The sequence below is a fragment of the Aplidium turbinatum genome, chromosome 12 (genome assembly GCF_918807975.1).
Source record: "Aplidium turbinatum chromosome 12, kaAplTurb1.1, whole genome shotgun sequence".
Classification (NCBI taxonomy): Eukaryota; Metazoa; Chordata; class Ascidiacea; order Aplousobranchia; family Polyclinidae; genus Aplidium; species Aplidium turbinatum.
This window is the reverse complement of record NC_137483.1, coordinates 22074570-22097963: the sequence shown is the minus strand read 5'-3', so window position 1 is coordinate 22097963 and position 23394 is coordinate 22074570. Positions and strand designations below refer to the sequence as shown.

Sequence of the window (23394 nt, the reverse complement as noted above, 5' to 3'; positions counted from 1 at the left end):
TGCAGTCCTCCCAATCACTCTGTCAGCAGCTTCTTCCTCAACTCCCATGATTACCATATCTTCTGCCACATAATCTGTCTAACTTCTTTTCGACCTTCCTCACCTTCTTTTATCAACTTTGAATTGTCTTATTCTTTTTCCGACGTAATCTTCCTCTCTCTTTACGGCGTGACCCAACCATTTAAAGCGTGTCTCTCTCAGCTTGTGTTTCAGCTCTCCAACTTGCATTCGTTTTCTGATATTTTCATTTCTAACTCTGTTCTGCTTTGTGAATTCCATAGACCATCGCAACATTTTCACTTTTCTTCAATTACAGCTTCATTTCATAATAATTTTCCTCCGCGTATAAGCTTCTAATATACTTTAGTCAACTCATAGGTTATCTGAAAAGCGTTTACCCCATTTCGAGACGCTGGTTTTCCACCGCTTTTGTATAATTTCAAAGAAAGAACTTTATCCTCTCAAACTCCGACCCTGGCGAATTCAGGTGCGTTCCACTACTATCCAGGATCTCAAAATGTTTTTAATTTCAAACTATTGTCTCCAACTATCTTGACCTTTTGCTATGCCATACGGTGTCATAGGCAGCCGTGAAATCAACAAACGCGGAGTAGCCTTCTTCTTAGCCGAAAATCTATCCTCAATGTCTTGGGTCATAAGTATGACCTGATCTACAGTTGATCGTTCGTGTGGGAAACCAGTTTGTTCACGGTGGACCTGCAGATCTATTATTGGTTCGACACGGGCGTAGATGAGCCTCTTAAAGATCTTAAAGGGGATGCAGAGCAGTGAGATTGGCCGGTAGCTCTTCGAGTTCCCTGGGGGCTTCTTCGACGACGAAGAACTGTAACCACAAGGGTTCTTATTCAGACTCTGAGAATTTTCAGGTGGCACAAGCAGCAAGGAAGGAAGTCTTTTAACCAGGACTTTAAGGAGGCAGCAGCATGGAGTATCAACTCCGGGCATAGGTGGTCAGGTCCAGGGGCTTTACCAGGCTTTATGTGCTGAAGGGCGACGGAAAGTTCCTCCGGGGTGAACTCACTCGAGATGTTGTCCCCGTCTGAGATTGTTACCTACCAGAGGTCCGTCATTTCTTGCAAGGCCGATCTGTCTGATGCACGATCTCTCGGTTTGTATTTCCCGTTCTCCATAAGTTGTGAGGCGATGGAATTTTCTGAAACGGGACATTGTTGACAAGAGGCACGTACTCTGCCAGTTAGGTTGTTCAGTGTAATCCATGCTATGCGGCTGGAGTGTGTGAAGTCGATTGATTTAACAGCTTCTGTCCAGCGATCCTTCTTATCTGAATCCAGCCTTGCCAACAGGGCTGTGGCTGAACTGTTGATATTTTTGCGGGATGGAGTATTTTGCCGCTGATGCCATTGCGTCACAAAAGTCCTGGCAGGATTCTTCCACGTTTTTGGTGTGTGGAGATAGGAGATACTGCATGGCTTCGTTGGTGAGGAGGCTATAGTACTTTCAGTTAACTATTCTGAAGTTCCATCGCTTAACAGGCTTGCTCGGGACAGGCATTGTGAGCGTTGGAGCTGTGATGAGCGAGGGTCGATGTTGAGACCTGGAGATCTTCTCTAGCACACGTATTTTCAGTTGGAAATTATCGGGGTCATCACTCACAAAAGCCAGATCGGGGTTTGTGCCAGTGTTTCAGCGCCCGGAGAGGAAGCTTGCTGCACCCTTGGGATCGTGCAGTAAGGTGAGGTTATTATTGGCTGACCATGAGGCCAGGCTATCGGTCGGTGTTGGTGGTATTGTAGCCCCAGTCAAGGAGGTGGTGACAATTAAAGTCACCAACATACAGACTGGATTGAGGAAACACTGGGATGGATGTTGGTGTTAAGCGTGAGGGTAGTGGCTTATAGATATTGATGATGTGATAACCTGATATGTCTATATGCATAGCCATCTATGCATAATTGCATATGTCCGATTGGGAATTGGACTGGTCTATTGGCGTCCAGCTCAGTTGCTCATGGACAAATCTGGCGAGGCCGTGTTTCCTGCTGATGGTTCCGCCTGCGAGTGGGAAGTTGGGTACCGTAATATCAACTTGTCCACTGATGTGCAGTGGGTCTTCTGGAGGAGAATAACGAGGGACTGATGTTTTGTGGCCAGGTACCCGATGATGCTGAGCTTGCTGGCCGAAATTCCCTCGGTGTTCAGCTGCAGGACGGTGGGTCGTCGGTACTTTTCGACAGAGGAGCTACCTCGCCCTGAGGCGTTTCCCTATCCACCCTGCGCAGAACCCGGACTTGGTTTGCTCGAGTGGGACAAGCTTCACTTCGCATACCTCTTTTCTGTCTTGAAGATATGGTACTGACGGGAGGGACCAAGAGAAGGTGCTTGTTTTTCTCCCAGTAGTTGTAGTATTTACGTAACTTGTATTTGCACTTCAGTAACGTAATCATAAACGTAACGCACAATTTTTTATATAATCAATGCTTTAATTTTGAAAAGTAATTAAAAAACGTTCTACTTACAGTATGTAATAAAGTTACACGGTGGTTTAGCATGAAATTTGACATTGGGTTAGAAATTTGTAGGCTAACATTTTACGTGCAAAACATCAACGTGATTGGTTACCTGATGCAGCCTTTTCTAAAGCTGCTTGAACCAAAGACTCGCTTTCTCTATCCAATGCTGATGTAGCTTCATCCAGGAGCAAGATTTTTGGATTTCTAGCAATCGCCCTTGCAATTGCTATTCTCTGTTTCTGTCCTCCACTTAACTGCCCACCACCTTCACCAACCAGTGTGTTAAATTGCTACAACAACAACAAAAAACAAAAAAACGATAAAAACAGTTTTTAGCATTGCATAGACCTAAAAATAATGAGAAAAACTAAAAATTTACAACTGAGCTGAAATGAAGAAGTCTATTTCAGTAATATTTGATTTAGCCAAGCCTAATCGACATGACATACATTTATATATTACTGCGGTGCTCATGAAAACTTAAAGCATCCTCAGATCTGGTGTTTAGCTGTGAACAAATGTTAGTGACAAATAATTACTAAAATTCTTACAGTAAGCTATAACTACAAATTCAATTGCAAAAAAAGTTGCAAGTTGCAAATGCGGACAGGAGCAAACGATGCAACATCTACTCGAATGCCCTGACCTAAAAGCAAGGTGCTCTGCACAGGGTTTGGCCGAGTTCAACGATAGAGCAAGAGCTTGCGTGATGCTCTGGGCTACGGCCGTGTGACACACGATGAAGAAGAAGATTGCAAAAAACGGCTCGTTCCCTCTTAACTTTTTCTTTCGTATCATATGAGTTTTTTTTTTGTTGCAAACGTTTGATCGGGGTCAAATATTCGGGCATTCTTTTTGAAGCCACTTGAAAGTAGAGTCATCGAGTATTGACAAACCAAGTGCACTTGTTAGAGTACAAGTCGAGTAGCAGTAGAGTGTGTGGTCCGCAGTTTGCTCTTCTGTACCACAGTTGCATGTCATAGATGCTGATAGGTTCCATTTATGCATGAACGATTCGAAACTCTCAATGTCAAGAGGAGGGTGTTCAGTCATATCCAGGCAGGACGACAGAGCTCCTTTCCTAGTGACATAAGTCAAGCGTCAGGGACAAATGATTGGAGTCTGGAGGTGTTGTGTGTCCACGGCGCTTTCCAGTTGTTAGTAATACAGATGAAGCACAGATTTTGTGCTTCAGTAAGAAAGAGGTATCTTGGCATGAGGCGTTGGTAGCTGTAGATTGCGTAGCTCCACTGATTAGTTAGCTAAACTGAGTAAGGCAGCTCTGCGGCGAAGCTCAGTACAGACGATGTTTGAGAAAAACTCAGTGGGTATTGGTTTCAATTATCCCGTAACAATACGTAAGTCTTCATTAATAGATGGGTGCGAGCAGGTGAGTGTGAGCATTGCGGTACTATACAAGGGCGCAGTAGTGTGTTGGAGTGGATGAGAGTCAACATTGCGGTGCGCAAAATTATTGTTTTTCCACTCCAGTTTTATCTGCCAGTCGATGAATCAGGTCAAAGCATAAAGTTATTTTTTTGTGAATTGATTCCAAGTAATTCCGATGCGTTAGAATCTTGCCTAAACTAACACCTGGGTAGACAGATGTGAGGTAGACCAGCAGGATTTTTCCATGGGTGTTGATGCTCAACTCACACTTTGCTTCCCTTATGTTTAGATCAGGGGTTCTTAAACTGGGGTCCGTGGACCCCCAAGGGGTCCGCGGACTAGTTTTAGGGAGTCCATGCTGGCCCAATGGAAATCTTAGTGTAGCCTATAATTCCAAAAATGGAATAATTTTTTCAAAATAAAAGAGATTAAGTTCAAATAACGCTGATGATTTTCCTCAGGTCATCGTTACTCATTGCTTTTTACATCGCCATGCATTAGCATCGAAAACTCTGCCAACAAATTTGAAAGTAATTTTGTCTGTGAAAATCGTTAATTTTATCAGAGCTTGTGCTTTGAACCATCGAATATTGATTGATTGATTGATTGATTGAATTTTTATCCTCGGACTGGGAAAGCTTCTTGCAGAGCTTAATCCTGGCAGTTTCACATACTTGTAGAGGCTTTGAATCACTGACGCAGGCCCGGTTACCGAGATTGACAGAGTGAAGTTTCCGATTGTTGAAGTCTTTTTGCCGGGGAACTATTCCATCCATTAGATGCCGCTGAATGGAGAACAGTCCCTAACGTGCGTTGCTCAAGCGCACACCCCGAGAGTCGAACCAGCGCCGCTTGATCTTGAAGCTTCTTCGTTCCAAGAAATGGGAGCGGAACATGAAGTTCTCCTCTATCATACAGAAGTTCGTTGGCTGTCAAGGGGACAAGTTTTGAAGCGCTTTTTCTTTTTTTCTAAGAGACAAAAATATTGAACTCTCAAAGCATTTTAACAGTAAAGAGTTTATTCAAAGGTTAGCTTACTTGGCGGATGTTTTTACTCACATGAATGAATCGTTTTATTCAAGGCCCTGCCGTTACAACTATGGACGCTTCTGAAAAACTTAAAGCTTTTCATGACAAGTTATCTCCGTGAAAAAGACGATTGGAGACTAACAACTATTCTAATTTCTCAACGTTGGAAGAATTGATGCTTCAAAATGGAATTGCAGTTTGTAATGCTCTGCCATCTTCTCTGCACACAGACATGTGCAGACATTTGGAAGCATTGCAAAACCCTTTCAGAGGTTACTGCTTAGCCGCAGAGCATATTAAAAATACAGCATGGATACGTTACCCTTTCCTTGTTGAACTGGAATCTATCAGTAATGAGGACCTTGCAAAAGATGAGTTCATTGAACTAAGGGCAATGGAATCATTAAGAATGTCCTTCAATACGAAAAGTAAGTTATTGGAGATTTTTGGAGTTCGTTGACGCAAGCATATCCTCTTTTGGTAAACAGAGCCATGGCTGCTATAATCCCTTTTGCGATTACATAGCCTATTTATGTGAGTCAGGATTTTCATCCAAACAAAGAGTCGAAACCGGTTGGATGCAAAGGATGACATGCGTGTTGCCCTATCAAAGACGAAGTCACAGTTTCATGTTCTTGTTGAAAACAAACAGCAGCATCCTTCACATTAATGAAGTTAAATCGAAGATATTGAAAAACAATTTGCATTCGCAATTTTTTAAATTTAATAAATCATAAATTTTGTTACCAATTTATTTTAATTTTATTGCGTGATGTCCAATTCATGCTGATTAAAAAAGTTTCTCGGACTAGGCCACAAAAGGGGTCCACGCAAACCAATTTTTTTAAGGGGTCGCGTTAAAAAAAGTTTAAGAACCCCTGGTTTAGATGGAAAGCAGTCGACACCATTTTTAATTTTGCTGAGCCTTCAGTATCCACTTGTAGGGGAAATCTAAAATTTAAGCCATATCCTGAGTTAAATCCCAATTAGTGGGGACCTTTCTGAAGCATTATGCACTACTGTATATCCAGACTGCACAGTAGATGTAGGTATACATGTTAAATGGTTGGTGGAAGGTTGTGGATGCAAACATCCCAAAGGAGCGGAGCCAAGACGGATTCCTGAGGTATGCCGTTTTTACGATATTGTGACTTGCTTTTTCGTCCGCGTCCGTTGGTGAGAGTGAAGCTGCGTTTGTAAAAATCTTCATGATCATTATAGTTATGTTCCTGACCGTCAGAAGGCGAAGAAGTTTGCAGACAAGGCCGCAGTGCCATATTGTGTCATATGCTGTGTGATCACGCAGGTGTACATGAACCGTTGGAGGATTTTACAGGGATACATAGGAACGAGATGGAGCGATAGCTCTTGGAATCATTCAATGGCTTGTTATAATTTAGTGTGGCGGTGATGCTCTGGACTACCGCCGTGTGGCACACGACGACGAAGAAGGAGAAGTGTGGCTATGACGTCAGTGGGTCTTTATATTTTGAGGTTGGGCAATTGTAGCGGATTGTAATGATTGACTCTTGCATTGCACTCGCACTAGAGATTTGCAGTAGACATGACGACAGACTAAAAATAAGTCTTACAAGCAGCTTTTCTTTTTTTTCTTCAATTTAAGAAAACATTTTTAGCCATATCCACTTTTCTTGAGGTAGACAAACTTTCTTCACGCAGATGAGTAGCGATAGCGATTTTGAGATGCGCTAGAACCAATCGATATTAAATTAACTGTTACCGGATCAGCATGATGCTTGAATGAGTTTTTTTACGGTTGGGTGGTTTTCCTTACTTTCAAAACTCTCCGTTTATTCTGGTTTGGGACCAGTTACTTTCCTCAGTCAAAGAAAGTGTTTGTGACATCACAATATGATTAGCACTGAAAGAATTCACCCCAGAACCTGGAACCCTTTTAATCTTTGTTTCTTCCCATTGTTGACATACAGAGTGTGGCATAAAAGTAAACATCAAAGAAAACTTTTAATAAATTTTGAAAACACTTTTGATGAAACATCAAACTCAAATCTGTCGGTCCGAATAAAGATAAAAATATGATTATTACGTCACCCATATACAGTAAATTAAAATAACAATAAAGACAATTTTTGTACACTACAGTAGCCTACTTTTGGAAATGACATGATAAAGTTGTAAGCGTTTGCTTGCTTTGCTGCGTCAATCATCTCTTCATCAGTTATCTCATCGCGTCCCCAACGAATGTTTTCTGCAATCGTTGTAGCGAAAAGCACAGGCTCCTGAGAAACAACTCCAATTGTATCCCGATATTTTCGTAGATGCAACTCCCTTATGTCCTGGCCACCAACTGTTATCATTCCAGCCTGACAATACACTTTGTTTTTTCAAAATTTGCTACAAAATATCACATAAAAATTGAAGTGTAGGCCTCGTAGTAAAAGGGCCCAACCCTAAGTCATAACATATGAGTTTTGTTAGTTTAATGTCAGTTTTATTTTGAGCTACATCTAGTTGGCTGTGAAACTTTGATTCCTAGTGTTCTATACAAATCTTTTCAAACGTAAAAATACACTTTTTGAATGTTGCTATCAGCATTTTCAATTTTCTTTAGACACTTTTCCATCGTGTTACCTTACTGTTATGTCAATTTTTGCACTCCGTTAGGCCCCATCATTTCTTATGCCGCCAAAACGAATTTGTTTATACCATAAAGCTCCTTCGTTAATTTGAATGCTTCTGATTAGCCAAATTTATATTTCCTTTTTCTTCTACTAAAAGTACTTCACCACATTTAGATTTATTTTATTCTGACGTTAATTAGCTAAGTGGCCGAGGGTTTTTGCCTTCGGCTCTAGCGCTAGTGCCCCTGAGATCGATTCCAGGTCGGGTCATACCAAAGACTCTAAAACCAGTACCAATTGCTTTTATTCTTGCACAACGCAGTGAAGATAAGTCGGGTAATAATGTGGTGACATCGTAAATCTGCCACAAAATTAAAAATGTGCCCTTTCGCTAAACGACCCTAGCAGTTGTAGAGCGACAATAAATAAAACGTATTATTATTACAAAACAATAACACCAACTTAGCAATCAAAGCAGCTACATTGGCGCATGTATTCTTTGATTCAAACTATTTGACCATCGCAATTAACAAAACTTGTGCACATTTCTTTTATCCACACATAGTTGGCCAGTATATAGGCTATCATCTATGTCTATTGTCTGTACGTAACTTTCAATTGGAAGATATTGCTAAATAATTAAAAAGAATCTTTCGATTGCTATGCAGTAAAAGTTATCGTTTTAGCATTGTTTCAACGAATGGACGTTGCAACTATCTGAAAATCGTAACATTTGATAGCTAGGTAGACAATGAACTAGTGCTGAAGGTAGTAAGCAAACTTACGCTAATGTTATAAAATCTTTGAATAAGTTGAATGATTGTGCTTTTTCCAGCTCCACTTTCCCCAATTATCGCTACAGATTGTCCACTCTTCACTGTGAACGAAGTTTTGTTCAACGCCTGAAAAGCAAGTTTTTATCATTTCGGAAACATGAAATGCAAATTCTGAAACTTTCATTTGTATTGACTCTGAAAGTTTACGACATTTTCTCACGACACACGACACGCTCACGACACATAAATTCTAAGATCAAATAAAAAAGTAGTCTAAGCTTAAGAATAATAATGGTGCCTTGCAAATATGTTAATTAATTCTGTACAACAGGACCAGATTTCAACAGGATCAGAATTAATCAGGATGAACAGAATCAATTTTCCACCCTAACGACTGGTCTTGTTTTCCTCTTTCTACTCTTGTAAGGGGACCAGCTCAGTGCCAGAATGATTTCGCCTTCGGCTCTGATGCTGGTAGATCTGAGATGGATTCCAGGTCCGGTCAAACCGAAGAATTTACAAACGGTACCAATTGTGTTCTTTCTTGCATAATGCAGTGAGAATAGGTCTGGTAATAATATGCGATGACATCGTAAACCGATATAAAATTGAAAATAAGCTATGTCGCTAAAAGACCTTAGCTGTTGTGGAGCAACAATAAATAAAATCATAACATTATTAATACTCTTGAAGGGTTATGAAATGGCGCAGCGAATGAGGCGTTGGCTTTCCAATAGTACAAAATCTGGTTCGACACCCGGCTCAATCTGGTTGTTGAAAACACCGCTCACCTCAAACTAAAGTGTAATAAATTGGGTGGGCATAGTTGCTGAAAGGAAGGAAGTGGCAAAAGCGGCCGAAAGAAAGGAAGTGGCAAGCTCACTTTCCTTAGTGCCAAAGATTTCGTTTTAATACCATGACACCCTTATCGTATCATCCCCGATTTTTGGAATCAAGTATAGGACCAACTTTACCTTTTGCTCTTGTAATGCAAATAATTCTACCAGGAATGTGGATAACTCCACCTTTCACCAAGATGGAAATCCGTCCACCTTAGGAATTATGTCTAATTTCTATCCTATAGAACAGTAGTTCCCAACCTGGGGTCCGCGGACCCCTTGGGGGTCCGTGATAGAAAGCATTTGGGGGTCCGTGATTACTTCGATGAATTTTTGAGAAAAAAAACGAAAAGGCGATATTTTTACTTTCATTTCTCTTTTTCAATGCAAATGTGTCAAGCTCAAGCCCGCGAGAATAAACTGTACCGGTATGCATTAAAATAAATCTATGCTGCTGCTTACAGTGTCATTGTGTGTACATTGACCTTAAACTACATCTAACACAACTCATGTCGATTGCAGTCAAATCAGGATTGGCTTGTCTATTACGTAATAGAAAGCATGCAACCAAAGTATATAGTCAATAGTTCAAGCAAAATTTCGGTAGGGGTTCGCAGAATTAATAATCTGTTCAAAGGGGTCCGTGACAACAAAAAGTTTGGAGACCACTGCCATAGAGTATAGACTCTTAGGAGGAATACTTCCACCATCAATAATTCCATCACTATCGAATCAGGTAGTTGTCGAATGGTGTGGAACATGGATATCCTGTCACATCATGAAGGACGCCGTTAATAGCAGTGTCGCTTTTATGAAAGCGAGGAATCATTGAAAAAATTCCTTTTTCGTCCTGTGAGCCTCTTGGGCCGAGGGTATATCTTTTTACCACCCCAAATTCATGATGTTCCCGGACCACACTGGAAGGCTTCTAAGAGGTAGCCAGACTTTGATTTCATTATCTAAGACGTGCAGACCGTCCACTGCTTTAGGCGAGTTGCTTTGATGACTTGTGGTCTACGGTCTGTTCCTCTCCCTCACATTCACAGAAGAAACAGGCCATTTCCCATTGGCGCATGGTTGAGGGAAACAGTCAGGCTGCGTGACGATTAAGGCGCACACTCCTGTCTTTGTAGTGTCAGGCCAATGGGGCGTGTGTCGGCGTTAAAGATGAACGAATAGAGTCTGGTGGTACTTGACTTCTATTCAGAATTCCATTTATGGTCCGCCCAATTAGCGCACAGATGCCTTGTTCATCTGCTTCGTTGATCGGAAGTTGAGCGGCTGGCAAGAATGGGCGTCTTGATTTTAGTGGACGGGTGCTCGTTTGAAGGAGCAGAGACCTTGGAGTGAAGAAGTTGATTGGGCTCCAATGCCGTCGACCGAGAGACAGAGTGGCTTCTTCACGACCAAGCTCAGGAGGTTGGATGTCAGCAAGAATGGCGAGATTGTTCAGTGGTGTGTGACAACATTCGGTCATTGTGCATAGGTTGCTGTTTATTGCAGTGTCGATATTGTGGCAGTGAGCATTGCATCACTAAAAAGAGCCACAGTACTCTGTTAAGAGTAGACAAGAGCTATGGTTGTCACACACAAAGTATCGGATCTCACTCCCCACCTGGAGCCTGCCAGGCGCTTGAGTAGCCCAGCTCGTGATGTCAGTTTCTTGCGCAGTGACACTAAATGGTGGCGGTATATGAGCGAATTGTCTAGTATCACCCCAAGATATTTTGGTTCGGGGTAGAAGGACAAAGATGTTTTTTTGGACATTCAGGTCACAATCAGCTTTCCGATTGTGAAGATGGAAAGCTGCTGCCACAGTTTTGGTTACGCTGAGCTTCAGTCGCCATTTCTGGAGATAAGCTGAGTGGGTTTTTAAGTCCTGGCTCAAGGTGTCTTCAAGGTTTTTCACAACTTTGTGGCATGGAGGAGGAATTATGTGGCATGGTTGAAGAATGAAGACAAGGCATTGGGCGCTTTGGGCACTTCTTGCGTTAACAAATGGTTCAGTGAATACACAAATTCATTTTAGTGTGAAGTCGAATTATGTTTTTTTTAAAACTAGAAGCCAGCTGATATAAACAGCCACTCCCAATTAAGTATTCTTATTCTGGTTCTGTTGTGTGTTTGTTTGACTTTGTGTCCATTGCTTGTCACTTCGTTTTGTGCCAATGAAACGTAATGTCACAATTAATTATATGTAGTTTAGTCGACAGGCTGCATTCACGTTTTTGAAGAAGTGAACTATTTTATAATGTAATTCTGTTGTGGTATTTCGTCAAATACTTACCTATAGTAACCTTTTGTTACGCAATGTTGTGTTACGTAAAAAGCGTTGTGTTTTAAATAAATTTTTAGCTGATCTTATAACTGGTGATGTTTCTGAAACAAATTCCAAAGTTACTTGTTATTCTTGGGTCAAGAATAGTCACTTTGCTCGAGATTGTTTTGCAGATGATTTGCAACAGGTACGATCTTATGACCGCGTACACTACGAATGTGAAAAATAAAGAAAAAAATACAAGCTACGATCATCGAGAGCTTGCTATCGATGCTGCAGACGCCGGCACTTCGCAAGGGGATGCGTTGCTGACAATGGACATTTGGAGAGCAAGCGTTGCCGTGACAACCACTGCTACTGATGTGGGGAGATTTGACATATAGCAAGGAACTGCTAGTTTGAAAAAGAGACTTGTTACAACTGTCACAGAGAAAGCCATCTGGTCAAGGACTGTCCGGAGAGGAAGTGTTTCCTATGTAAGAAGATCATCTAGCTCGCCACTGCACTGAAGACATTGAGAACTGTGAAAAGTATCGCAGGTGGCGTGGGCAGCTGTTTTGAGAAATGCTTTCGTAAATAGAACATGCCAAACTAATGAGTTATTTGCTGACAATTTGATTTCGTGTTTATGTATCCTATGAGATGATGATATTGTTTTGTATTGATTGTGTTGTTTTATTGTTTTCAATCATATTCTAAAGGATGGCGCATGTCACAATCAATATGCGTAGCTCGGGTGGCAGGGTGCATTCATGTTCTAGAATAGATGAATTATTCCATATGATTTGACCAGAAGAATAAGTTCTTGTGAAATAATACTACTTTAGTCTTTGGAAGCTTCTAGTCCAAGAAAGCCTGCTGTACATAGCTTCGTAATTTGATTACAATTATAATTAGAAATGTGTATTATGGGAATTAGAAGTTGTAACGAAAAGTATATTGAAAATGATTATAAAGATCTACCCGATATTGAATAGATTCTAAAAGTGGAAGTTATTGCCAATTGTAAAGTAGTTGTTGCAAGAAGTAGTGTATATTTATTTTGAAATTGGCGAAGACGTTTACTGTTCAGACTTTGATTTCTTTATGTGGTGAAAGTGGTGCACCATTAGCCAGTTCAATAATTTTCATCTATTGTCTCACAAGTAGAACTATTCGACCATTTTTTGACTGTTTACCGTTTGACATCCCCATAAACTACGTCATCAATCTTTCCAAGGTTTCTTTACGTGTAAGAACCAGAAAGAATTTTGACTCGTACCGTTGCCTTCCTTTGAAGGCTGGTTTAGGGTGAGATCATCTTGCTCCAGAAAGGGGGCAAAATGATCACTTTAAAAACTGATTTCCAACCCACGTGTCTTCCAAACATTTTAGGTCTGAACCCAAAAAAGTTACAAAAGTAAAAACGACCACTCGGTAAAAGTAGGCTACAAGTTTTCAAGTAAATCTGTAGTTCAAGTAACTATTCTTTGAAGTGGTTTGGTTTTCAAACTTTTTGTCTAGGCGGACCCTTTTTGGTGCCTCAAAGTGGTTGCGGACCCACAACAAAATTTATCTGACATTTTAGTATTTCGCGTCTCCTAATGGAAAGAAATGTTTTATGTTCCGAAGTGTCACACTTGGAAGGATTTGCATCACTCCCAAAGCACTTCTGACGATTGATGACATTGACGAAGTTATTTCATCTTCTTGCGTATGAGGTGTTAGCAATCACGTTATTTCATTCAGCAGGCACGGTAACCATTGGACTGTGTTGCTATCAAGCGCTGTAAGATTGGCATTTCCATTTTGAGGTCCGTAAATCGGGCAGTGATGAATGATGGGTTGTGTGGTTTGGGAGGCTGATTCACATACACAGGGTGACGATTCAACAAGACCCAACTGGAACATATTATAATTAAAACGTCCAACTCCAGGAAGAAGACGATTGAGCGTTACCCAATATTTGCGGGGTAGGCTATCTTTGATCCTGATTGGAGTGAGGTGCTTAGATGTACTGTCAACTACTCTGGCCTTGACGTCTTATCCCAACGCTTACTCCAGATTCTTTGAAGGTCAAATTTAGAATCACAGAGATTTGTAGCCTGGCGAGAAAAAGGTTTGCGAGATTTGAGACGTGGAGGCTCTAACTTAAGTTGTTCCTTTGGAACCAATTGATTCAAGAGACGATTCCCATCCAATAGAGTTCGCTGTGTAAGCTGGTGCACCATTTTGTCTCTCCGTAAATTGGCTGGAGGAATCCATGACAGCACAAGTTAGAACTCAGTGTCAGATTATGTTATGTCATGAGCTGTACGTTGTTGTTGGGAGACAGGATCAACAATCGGTAATGTATATCCTGAATTAATGTTTTTCTATAATTTTTTTTCGAAAATTAGTAGAGTTTTTGTGATCTTTTGGTTGACAACGAGTTCTTCCCTTTTTTCATTTGTAGTCAATATTTCGTTGTCATCACAGTGATGGCAAACTTGTGAGTTACGCTGCTTAGTGCTCAATAACATCTGCATTTCTAAATTAAGTGTTTAATCTGCTATTTTAAATGAATAAAAGTATTAATTTGAACAAGAACATACATAGTCTTATAAAAAGATTATCTCTTAGATAAAAGTTATTTAGTTACAAAAACCGAACCTTGATGCGACGCCTTTTAAAATTTCAAACTACGCACTAGAGTGTCGCGACGCACAGTTTGAAAATCACTGTTTGTTTGTTGTTTGTTTTCATATCTTTATCCTGCATTGCGGGAAAGCGGACTTGAGCGCTATGCATCGGTGTACGCCTTCCGACGTACACCTGACCCACGCTGCAGCCGACGCCAATGTCTGTTTCCGGTTGTCTACTCTACTTATGACTTAAATTTGGTAGGCCTACTACCCATTACTCGAAATCGATCACTGGGTAGAGGCAATTATCGTAAATTTTCTTGCCCAGAGAAACAACAGCAAGTGCGGTTGGCTGGAGTCGAACATGCAGGCTCTCGACTGCGAGCCAACGCGCTAACCACTCGGCCACTGCTGCCTAATACACTAATAGCCTGGAGCACAACAAATTTTTAAATGTCGTAATTTATCAATCATGCTTCAAATTCGAAAACTTTCACGGACCCCCGGTTGAGAACCGCTGGTTTAGAGATGCATATTTACATACCGTTGCATCAGGACGTGTTGGATATTTGAAGCTGACGTTTTCAAACACAATATCTCCACTTTTTGGGTTTGGATCGGCGCCATCTTCAGAGAAAACATCAATGTCTGGCTTTCGATCAATAGACTGAAATACTTTCGAGCCGGCAGCTTTTGCATCAATTGTGAAATCGAAGAAACTGCTTGCCTGTGTAATGAAAATCTAAGTTTCAACCAGAAAACGTACGATCCCTACTATGCCCACCACGTTTCGTTAACATGGCAGACAAAAATCGAAATGTTTTTCTAGAGATAGTTTTCGTCAATCTACTACACTCTTTTCAACAAAGTTTAATACTAAAAGAACATTATAAGAAATGAAACTGATTCGGTGAAAAAACATTCACTGGACTAGTGAGGAAAAGGTCAATTTTTTTCTTTCATTGGATAGAAGTTTCGCTTCTTCTGTCTTGATCTGAAAATGTTTGTCTTTCCTTCTAAAAGTTTAAACACTTGCAGTAGCCTACTTAGGCTGTCGGTAGCCTACTACAAAGATTTAAAGTCCAGTAAACTAAGCAAAGGACATGGATTTTTAGACATAATTGCACACGACAAAAGCCATATCATTGAAAAAAAAAAGCGAAGTAAGGTCAAAAAAATGGTAACTACAAATCCCAGAGAGGGCAATGGAGCTGCTGAAACATAAGTGAAAAGCATACAAGCGGTGAACTGAAAGAGAAATGTGTGCGACAGTTAGAAGGTTAATGCTTAACAAAATAAAAGACTTACTCGACCGACAGCTGAGGAAGATAACGTAACTCCAGTGAATGTTGTCGCGACATTCGCGATTGGTATGTCTGTGTCTATGATCAAGTTGGTTCCGTACCAAAACACCAAGCTATATACTGCCATCATTGTACTGTAAATTATTCCCAGGAAAAGTCCTTGCCAGAATCCTCGTTTCAGTTCAACTGGTTTGGCAGACGTCAAGTTTTCTGAATATCTGAAAAATGTAGGAGAGTACAAAGCATATGATCTTTTAATGTCCTTAGTAACATGCCTTATGCGTATTTGAATTACGTAAAAAAATCTTTGAATATTTTTATTGATAAAGTAACTATTTTATTGAATTGAGAATATTAAAGTAGTGTACAGTATATTTATACTGTATACAAGTTTACTTTAGAACAGCTATTGCTATAACGTGAACAAATGCTACATCGCATCTGTCTTACCTTAGTATCTCTTTCTCCTGACCTCCAAAAGCAGTTACCGTCTTTATTGATGACAAGGCTTCTTCTGCAATTGAACCTGCTTTAGCGTAGGCTTTTTGTTCTTTCTTTACGCTGGCGGAGGAAACCTGAAATAAGTAATTCTACAGTAATTTAATGGCATCGTGTCATTTTCCTTAGTTGGTCATATTTAAAACCTTTGGGGTTTAAGTAAACTTTATACTAGTTTGTCAATGATTGTACTGTACACACACTGATCTAACCTTATGATTTCTATAGCTAGTTTTACAGTTGGCCTATGTACTACAGTACTAGCCTATGTACGGTACCTTTCAAGAACTTATACACTATGAACCCTGCAACAACAACAACCTGCTTTGATCTAACAAGCGATTCGGAAAGCTTGTAGTGATGTTAAAACTCGGTTTGTTCTGACTGATGGGAACCAATAAAAATGGAACCCGTTTCCCTGTTACTTGTGCTATGAAAGTAACTTGATAGGGTAGTACTCTCATGAATACAAACCGTCTACAAAAGCTGTAACGATAACCGGTGGAATTCACAAGGGAAAGTACTGTGAATCAAGTCACTTTGCAAACGTAAAATATTGGTGAACATGAGTGTCACGATTTCTTTCTATCTTTTACCAGGAAAAAGACTTGGAAAGGTTCAATGACGTAGTTTAATGGGTATAACCGAAAAGCACTCAATTAAATGCCGAATAGTTCTACTAGTGAAATGATAATCTAACTTCTTGAAGGACTTTAACGAACGGCTTCTCAAATAACTCTAATTTCGAACACAATTTATATCAGCACCAATTCTCATCTACTTGTATTCAATTACTTCAAATCTCAATCAACAATAATTTCTGCACCTTTTACCAACCCACAACTCATAACACAACTCTCATAATCAATTCATAATAATCCACTCAATTCATCATAATAATCATTACGCAAATTACACCACTATTTATACAGGGTTGTTCGGTCTAGTAACTTCGAGAAAGTTATGTAAGGTTACATCATAAAGAACCATTGTTCTATCAAGTTGCATTTAAATGTAAACAACAGAAGCTTCTAGATTGTCACGTAGGGAAAATGATTCTAGAAAATAATGATTTCGCAATCAGAGATCCATTGGTAAACATCCTTGTGACATCATGACAAACGATATTTGGTGATTGAGAAAACAACAGAATGTTCGAGGTTCGCATCTTACAGAATGGTCCAGAACTACGTTACATAACAAAGATTCGCAATCAAAGGTTACTTCAGGTCATAACCGATAATAACACATCGCAATAGAATTCCATAATTAAAACAGCGCGTTCAGTCAAGATACAAACAGCCCGTCGCGAGACCTCGTACATTGATTGTGACATACGCCCCCCCCCCCCCCCCCTTAGAATATTGTTGCAAACAATATAACAACACAATCAATACAAAACACACCACAAAACAATTAATTACTCAATAAATCAATTCTCATTAGCCCATCGTTGCATGATCTACCAACGACAGCGTTTTTCAAAATAATAATTATCACGTTTCCTGTGAAAGTTTCCAACGTCCTCAATGTCTTCAGTGCACCGGCGAGCGAGATGACCCATCTTCTCACATCGGAAACACTTCCTCTCTGGACATTCCTTGGCCAGATGACCCTCTCTGTGACAGTTGTAGCAAGCCTTTTCGTCAAAAGAGCAGCTCCTGGCTATGTGTGCAATCTTCCCACATCGGTAGCAATGGTTGTTACGGCAACGTCTGTTTTCCGAATGTCCGCCGTCAGCAACGCATTCCCTGGCGAAGTGTCCGCGTCTACCGCATCTATAGCAAACTCCAAATGGTCGTCGCCTGCCTCTTCTCCTCGGTTCTTTGCGTTCGTAGTATCCGCGATTGTGAGATCGTCTCTGATTATCTGCAGAACAATCCCGAGCAAAGTGACCATTCTTGCCACAAGAATAACAAGTAACTTCAGAATCTCTCTCAGTAACATTTCCGATTATAAGATCAACTAAAGGGTTTTGTAAACATAACGCTTTCACAGTCCCACTACAATACGGAGTTTCGATATATATCTTCGCTAACGGTCCTTGGATTGAAGTGTTATTTATCGACATCACAATGCCAGTTTTTCCCGTTAACTGACTGTCTTTTACTAAATCTCTCCTCAACATTATACCCGTAGAACCAGAATCACGTAAAACTTTTACCTTTTTGTTTCCCACTGTTCCATTCATTACTGGTAGGTAATCTTCAGGTATTATTTCTTCGTAAGAATCTTTTTTTGTCTTCTTTCCCGTTTTCTTCGACTGACTATCTTCATCCGGTCTCTCATTCTCAAGCGTGGGTTCACGAATCATTAACGCACAACCGCCTCGATAAACCTCTGTGTTTTTGCCATTCTTTCCAGACTGATTGGAAAGAGAAAACGACTTGTTCTTGCATTCCTTCGCTTCGTGTCCTTGTCTATTGCAACGATTGCACCACTTCCTTGCATCTTGATGATTTCTGTTAGTTTTACTCCTGCAGTTAACAGCCTTATGACCTAAGCCATTACAGTTAAAACAACGTACTTCTCTTGGAACAGCACCTCCTTCAAAATTATTTGTTTGTCCTTCGTCATTATCGCATGACAACGTCTCTTCAGTCAACAAATTCTCATCATGAGCAACTAAATACTGTTCCGCCACACTGGCTATATCTTCTAGAAGAGTCTTTGGACTTCTCTCCATTAAATAAACTGAAAGATCTTTGGAACCTGAATCTGTGAATTGTTCCTTAACTATAAGGTTTGCCAATCCATCTAGCAATTGTTCAGCCCCCGAAAGTTCGGGACCATTTTAACAAAAGGTTTCTTAAACGTTCAATAAATTGACCTGGGCTTTCGTGTCGTTCAGGCTTTGCCTCACGGAATCTTTGACGGTATCCATGCTCGGTGAAATTGTATCGCTTTAACAGAGCTAACTTCAATCTGTCATAGTTCATGGCTTCTTTTTCTTGCGAAAGTCTTGAATATACATCAAGAGCTTGTCCCGATAATAACATGCTTAGCTGGGTAGCCCACGTCGACTTCTCCAAGTTGGCTATTGTAGCATATCTTTCAAATCTTAACAAATAACTATCCAACTCATCCTTTTCCTCAACAAATGATGGCAAATCTGGACGTCTAACTTGCGCCACAATAACATCTCGAACATTATCGTTACTAGAATTAGATCTCTCACCAATGTCCAGTTTTTGTTTTTCTAAATCAAGTCTTAACTTTTCCAATTCATATTGCGTTCTTCTTTCTTCAGCTTCTGCTTCCCGCTGCGCCCGTTTCTCTTCAGCTTCAGCTTCGCGTTGTGCCCGCTTTTCTTCAGCTTCAAGTTGTGCTCGTTTCTCTTCAGCTTCTGCTTCACGTTGTGCTCGTTTCTCTTCAGCTTCAAGTTCTGCTTTCCTTATTTCACGAGCAGATCTTCTTTCTTCTCTTTCGTCAGCTTCTTGCTGAGATTTTTGGTCCATTATCTTGTGATACTCCTTCATCACAAACTGAGACTTCTCATTGCCACTCAGCCCCATTCGTTCAGCCATGCTCCCTAAGTTTTCGATCATCTCATGTTTGACAGTATCCGCCATTTTGATAGCTTGTTATAGATTTAATTCTTTCAATAAATCCTTCGGTATTCTTCGGTTTATCGGTTATATCCCGGACGAGCCCCCAGAATGTCACGATTTCTTTCTATCTTTTACCAGGAAAAAGACTTGGAAAGGTTCAATGACGTAGTTTAATGGGTATAACCGAAAAGCACTCAATTAAATGCCGAATAGTTCTACTAGTGAAATGATAATCTAACTTCTTGAAGGACTTTAACGAACGGCTTCTCAAATAACTCTAATTTCGAACACAATTTATATCAGCACCAATTCTCATCTACTTGTATTCAATTACTTCAAATCTCAATCAACAATAATTTCTGCACCTTTTACCAAACCACAACTCATAACACAACTCTCATAATCAATTCATAATAATCCACTCAATTCATCATAATAATCATTACGCAAATTACACCACTATTTATACAGGGTTGTTCGGTCTAGTAACTTCGAGAAAGTTATGTAAGGTTACATCATAAAGAACCATTGTTCTATCAAGTTGCATTTAAATGTAAACAACAGAAGCTTCTAGATTGTCACGTAGGGAAAATGATTCTAGAAAATAATGATTTCGCAATCAGAGATCCATTGGTAAACATCCTTGTGACATCATGACAAACGATATTTGGTGATTGAGAAAACAACAGAATGTTCGAGGTTCGCATCTTACAGAATGGTCCAGAACTACGTTACATAACAAAGATTCGCAATCAAAGGTTACTTCAGGTCATAACCGATAATAACACATCGCAATAGAATTCCATAATTAAAACAGCGCGTTCAGTCAAGATACAAACAGCCCGTCGCGAGACCTCGTACATTGATTGTGACATACGCCCCCCCCCCCCCTTAGAATATTGTTGCAAACAATATAACAACACAATCAATACAAAACACACCACAAAACAATTAATTACTCAATAAATCAATTCTCATTAGCCCATCGTTGCATGATCTACCAACGACAGCGTTTTTCAAAATAATAATTATCACGTTTCCTGTGAAAGTTTCCAACGTCCTCAATGTCTTCAGTGCACCGGCGAGCGAGATGACCCATCTTCTCACATCGGAAACACTTCCTCTCTGGACATTCCTTGGCCAGATGACCCTCTCTGTGACAGTTGTAGCAAGCCTTTTCGTCAAAAGAGCAGCTCCTGGCTATGTGTGCAATCTTCCCACATCGGTAGCAATGGTTGTTACGGCAACGTCTGTTTTCCGAATGTCCGCCGTCAGCAACGCATTCCCTGGCGAAGTGTCCGCGTCTACCGCATCTATAGCAAACTCCAAATGGTCGTCGCCTGCCTCTTCTCCTCGGTTCTTTGCGTTCGTAGTATCCGCGATTGTGAGATCGTCTCTGATTATCTGCAGAACAATCCCGAGCAAAGTGACCATTCTTGCCACAAGAATAACAAGTAACTTCAGAATCTCTCTCAGTAACATTTCCGATTATAAGATCAACTAAAGGGTTTTGTAAACATAACGCTTTCACAGTCCCACTACAATACGGAGTTTCGATATATATCTTCGCTAACGGTCCTTGGATTGAAGTGTTATTTATCGACATCACAATGCCAGTTTTTCCCGTTAACTGACTGTCTTTTACTAAATCTCTCCTCAACATTATACCCGTAGAACCAGAATCACGTAAAACTTTTACCTTTTTGTTTCCCACTGTTCCATTCATTACTGGTAGGTAATCTTCAGGTATTATTTCTTCGTAAGAATCTTTTTTTGTCTTCTTTCCCGTTTTCTTCGACTGACTATCTTCATCCGGTCTCTCATTCTCAAGCGTGGGTTCACGAATCATTAACGCACAACCGCCTCGATAAACCTCTGTGTTTTTGCCATTCTTTCCAGACTGATTGGAAAGAGAAAACGACTTGTTCTTGCATTCCTTCGCTTCGTGTCCTTGTCTATTGCAACGATTGCACCACTTCCTTGCATCTTGATGATTTCTGTTAGTTTTACTCCTGCAGTTAACAGCCTTATGACCTAAGCCATTACAGTTAAAACAACGTACTTCTCTTGGAACAGCACCTCCTTCAAAATTATTTGTTTGTCCTTCGTCATTATCGCATGACAACGTCTCTTCAGTCAACAAATTCTCATCATGAGCAACTAAATACTGTTCCGCCACACTGGCTATATCTTCTAGAAGAGTCTTTGGACTTCTCTCCATTAAATAAACTGAAAGATCTTTGGAACCTGAATCTGTGAATTGTTCCTTAACTATAAGGTTTGCCAATCCATCTAGCGATTGTTCAGCCCCCGAAAGTTCGGGACCATTTTAACAAAAGGTTTCTTAAACGTTCAATAAATTGACCTGGGCTTTCGTGTCGTTCAGGCTTTGCCTCACGGAATCTTTGACGGTATCCATGCTCGGTGAAATTGTATCGCTTTAACAGAGCTAACTTCAATCTGTCATAGTTCATGGCTTCTTTTTCTTGCGAAAGTCTTGAATATACATCAAGAGCTTGTCCCGATAATAACATGCTTAGCTGGGTAGCCCACGTCGACTTCTCCAAGTTGGCTATTGTAGCATATCTTTCAAATCTTAACAAATAACTATCCAACTCATCCTTTTCCTCAACAAATGATGGCAAATCTGGACGTCTAACTTGCGCCACAATAACATCTCGAACATTATCGTTACTAGAATTAGATCTCTCACCAATGTCCAGTTTTTGTTTTTCTAAATCAAGTCTTAACTTTTCCAATTCATATTGCGTTCTTCTTTCTTCAGCTTCTGCTTCCCGCTGCGCCCGTTTCTCTTCAGCTTCAGCTTCGCGTTGTGCCCGCTTTTCTTCAGCTTCAAGTTGTGCTCGTTTCTCTTCAGCTTCTGCTTCACGTTGTGCTCGTTTCTCTTCAGCTTCAAGTTCTGCTTTCCTTATTTCACGAGCAGATCTTCTTTCTTCTCTTTCGTCAGCTTCTTGCTGAGATTTTTGGTCCATTATCTTGTGATACTCCTTCATCACAAACTGAGACTTCTCATTGCCACTCAGCCCCATTCGTTCAGCCATGCTCCCTAAGTTTTCGATCATCTCATGTTTGACAGTATCCGCCATTTTGATAGCTTGTTATAGATTTAATTCTTTCAATAAATCCTTCGGTATTCTTCGGTTTATCGGTTATATCCCGGACGAGCCCCCAGAATGTCACGATTTCTTTCTATCTTTTACCAGGAAAAAGACTTGGAAAGGTTCAATGACGTAGTTTAATGGGTATAACCGAAAAGCACTCAATTAAATGCCGAATAGTTCTACTAGTGAAATGATAATCTAACTTCTTGAAGGACTTTAACGAACGGCTTCTCAAATAACTCTAATTTCGAACACAATTTATATCAGCACCAATTCTCATCTACTTGTATTCAATTACTTCAAATCTCAATCAACAATAATTTCTGCACCTTTTACCAAACCACAACTCATAACACAACTCTCATAATCAATTCATAATAATCCACTCAATTCATCATAATAATCATTACGCAAATTACACCACTATTTATACAGGGTTGTTCGGTCTAGTAACTTCGAGAAAGTTATGTAAGGTTACATCATAAAGAACCATTGTTCTATCAAGTTGCATTTAAATGTAAACAACAGAAGCTTCTAGATTGTCACGTAGGGAAAATGATTCTAGAAAATAATGATTTCGCAATCAGAGATCCATTGGTAAACATCCTTGTGACATCATGACAAACGATATTTGGTGATTGAGAAAACAACAGAATGTTCGAGGTTTGCATCTTACAGAATGGTCCAGAACTACGTTACATAACAAAGATTCGCAATCAAAGGTTACTTCAGGTCATAACCGATAATAACACATCGAACTAGAATTCCATAATTAAAACAGCGCGTTCAGTCAAGATACAAACAGCCCGTCGCGAGACCTCGCACATTGATTGTGACAATGAGTTTAACTTAAACAATTTAAAGTCGGGATCTGTTTTCTTTAACATCATCAAGGCATAATAATGGTAGTTTT

The 23394-nt window shown here is 40.2% G+C and overlaps 1 protein-coding gene across 1 annotated transcript in view; it reads right to left on the bottom strand.

Annotated features, from left to right (window-relative positions):
- Positions 1 to 23394, bottom strand: part of LOC145780825 (phosphatidylcholine translocator ABCB4-like) — a 50504-nt gene that overhangs the window by 24227 nt on the left and 2883 nt on the right. Inside the window, exons 3-8 of the mRNA XM_082592468.1 lie at positions 15761 to 15885; positions 15315 to 15528; positions 14551 to 14733; positions 8296 to 8412; positions 7040 to 7252; positions 2602 to 2782 (exon numbers count right to left, since the gene is read on the bottom strand). Coding sequence (XP_082448594.1) covers positions 2602 to 2782; positions 7040 to 7252; positions 8296 to 8412; positions 14551 to 14733; positions 15315 to 15528; positions 15761 to 15885 — 1033 coding nt within the window. The remainder of the gene's footprint in view (positions 1 to 2601; positions 2783 to 7039; positions 7253 to 8295; positions 8413 to 14550; positions 14734 to 15314; positions 15529 to 15760; positions 15886 to 23394) is intronic.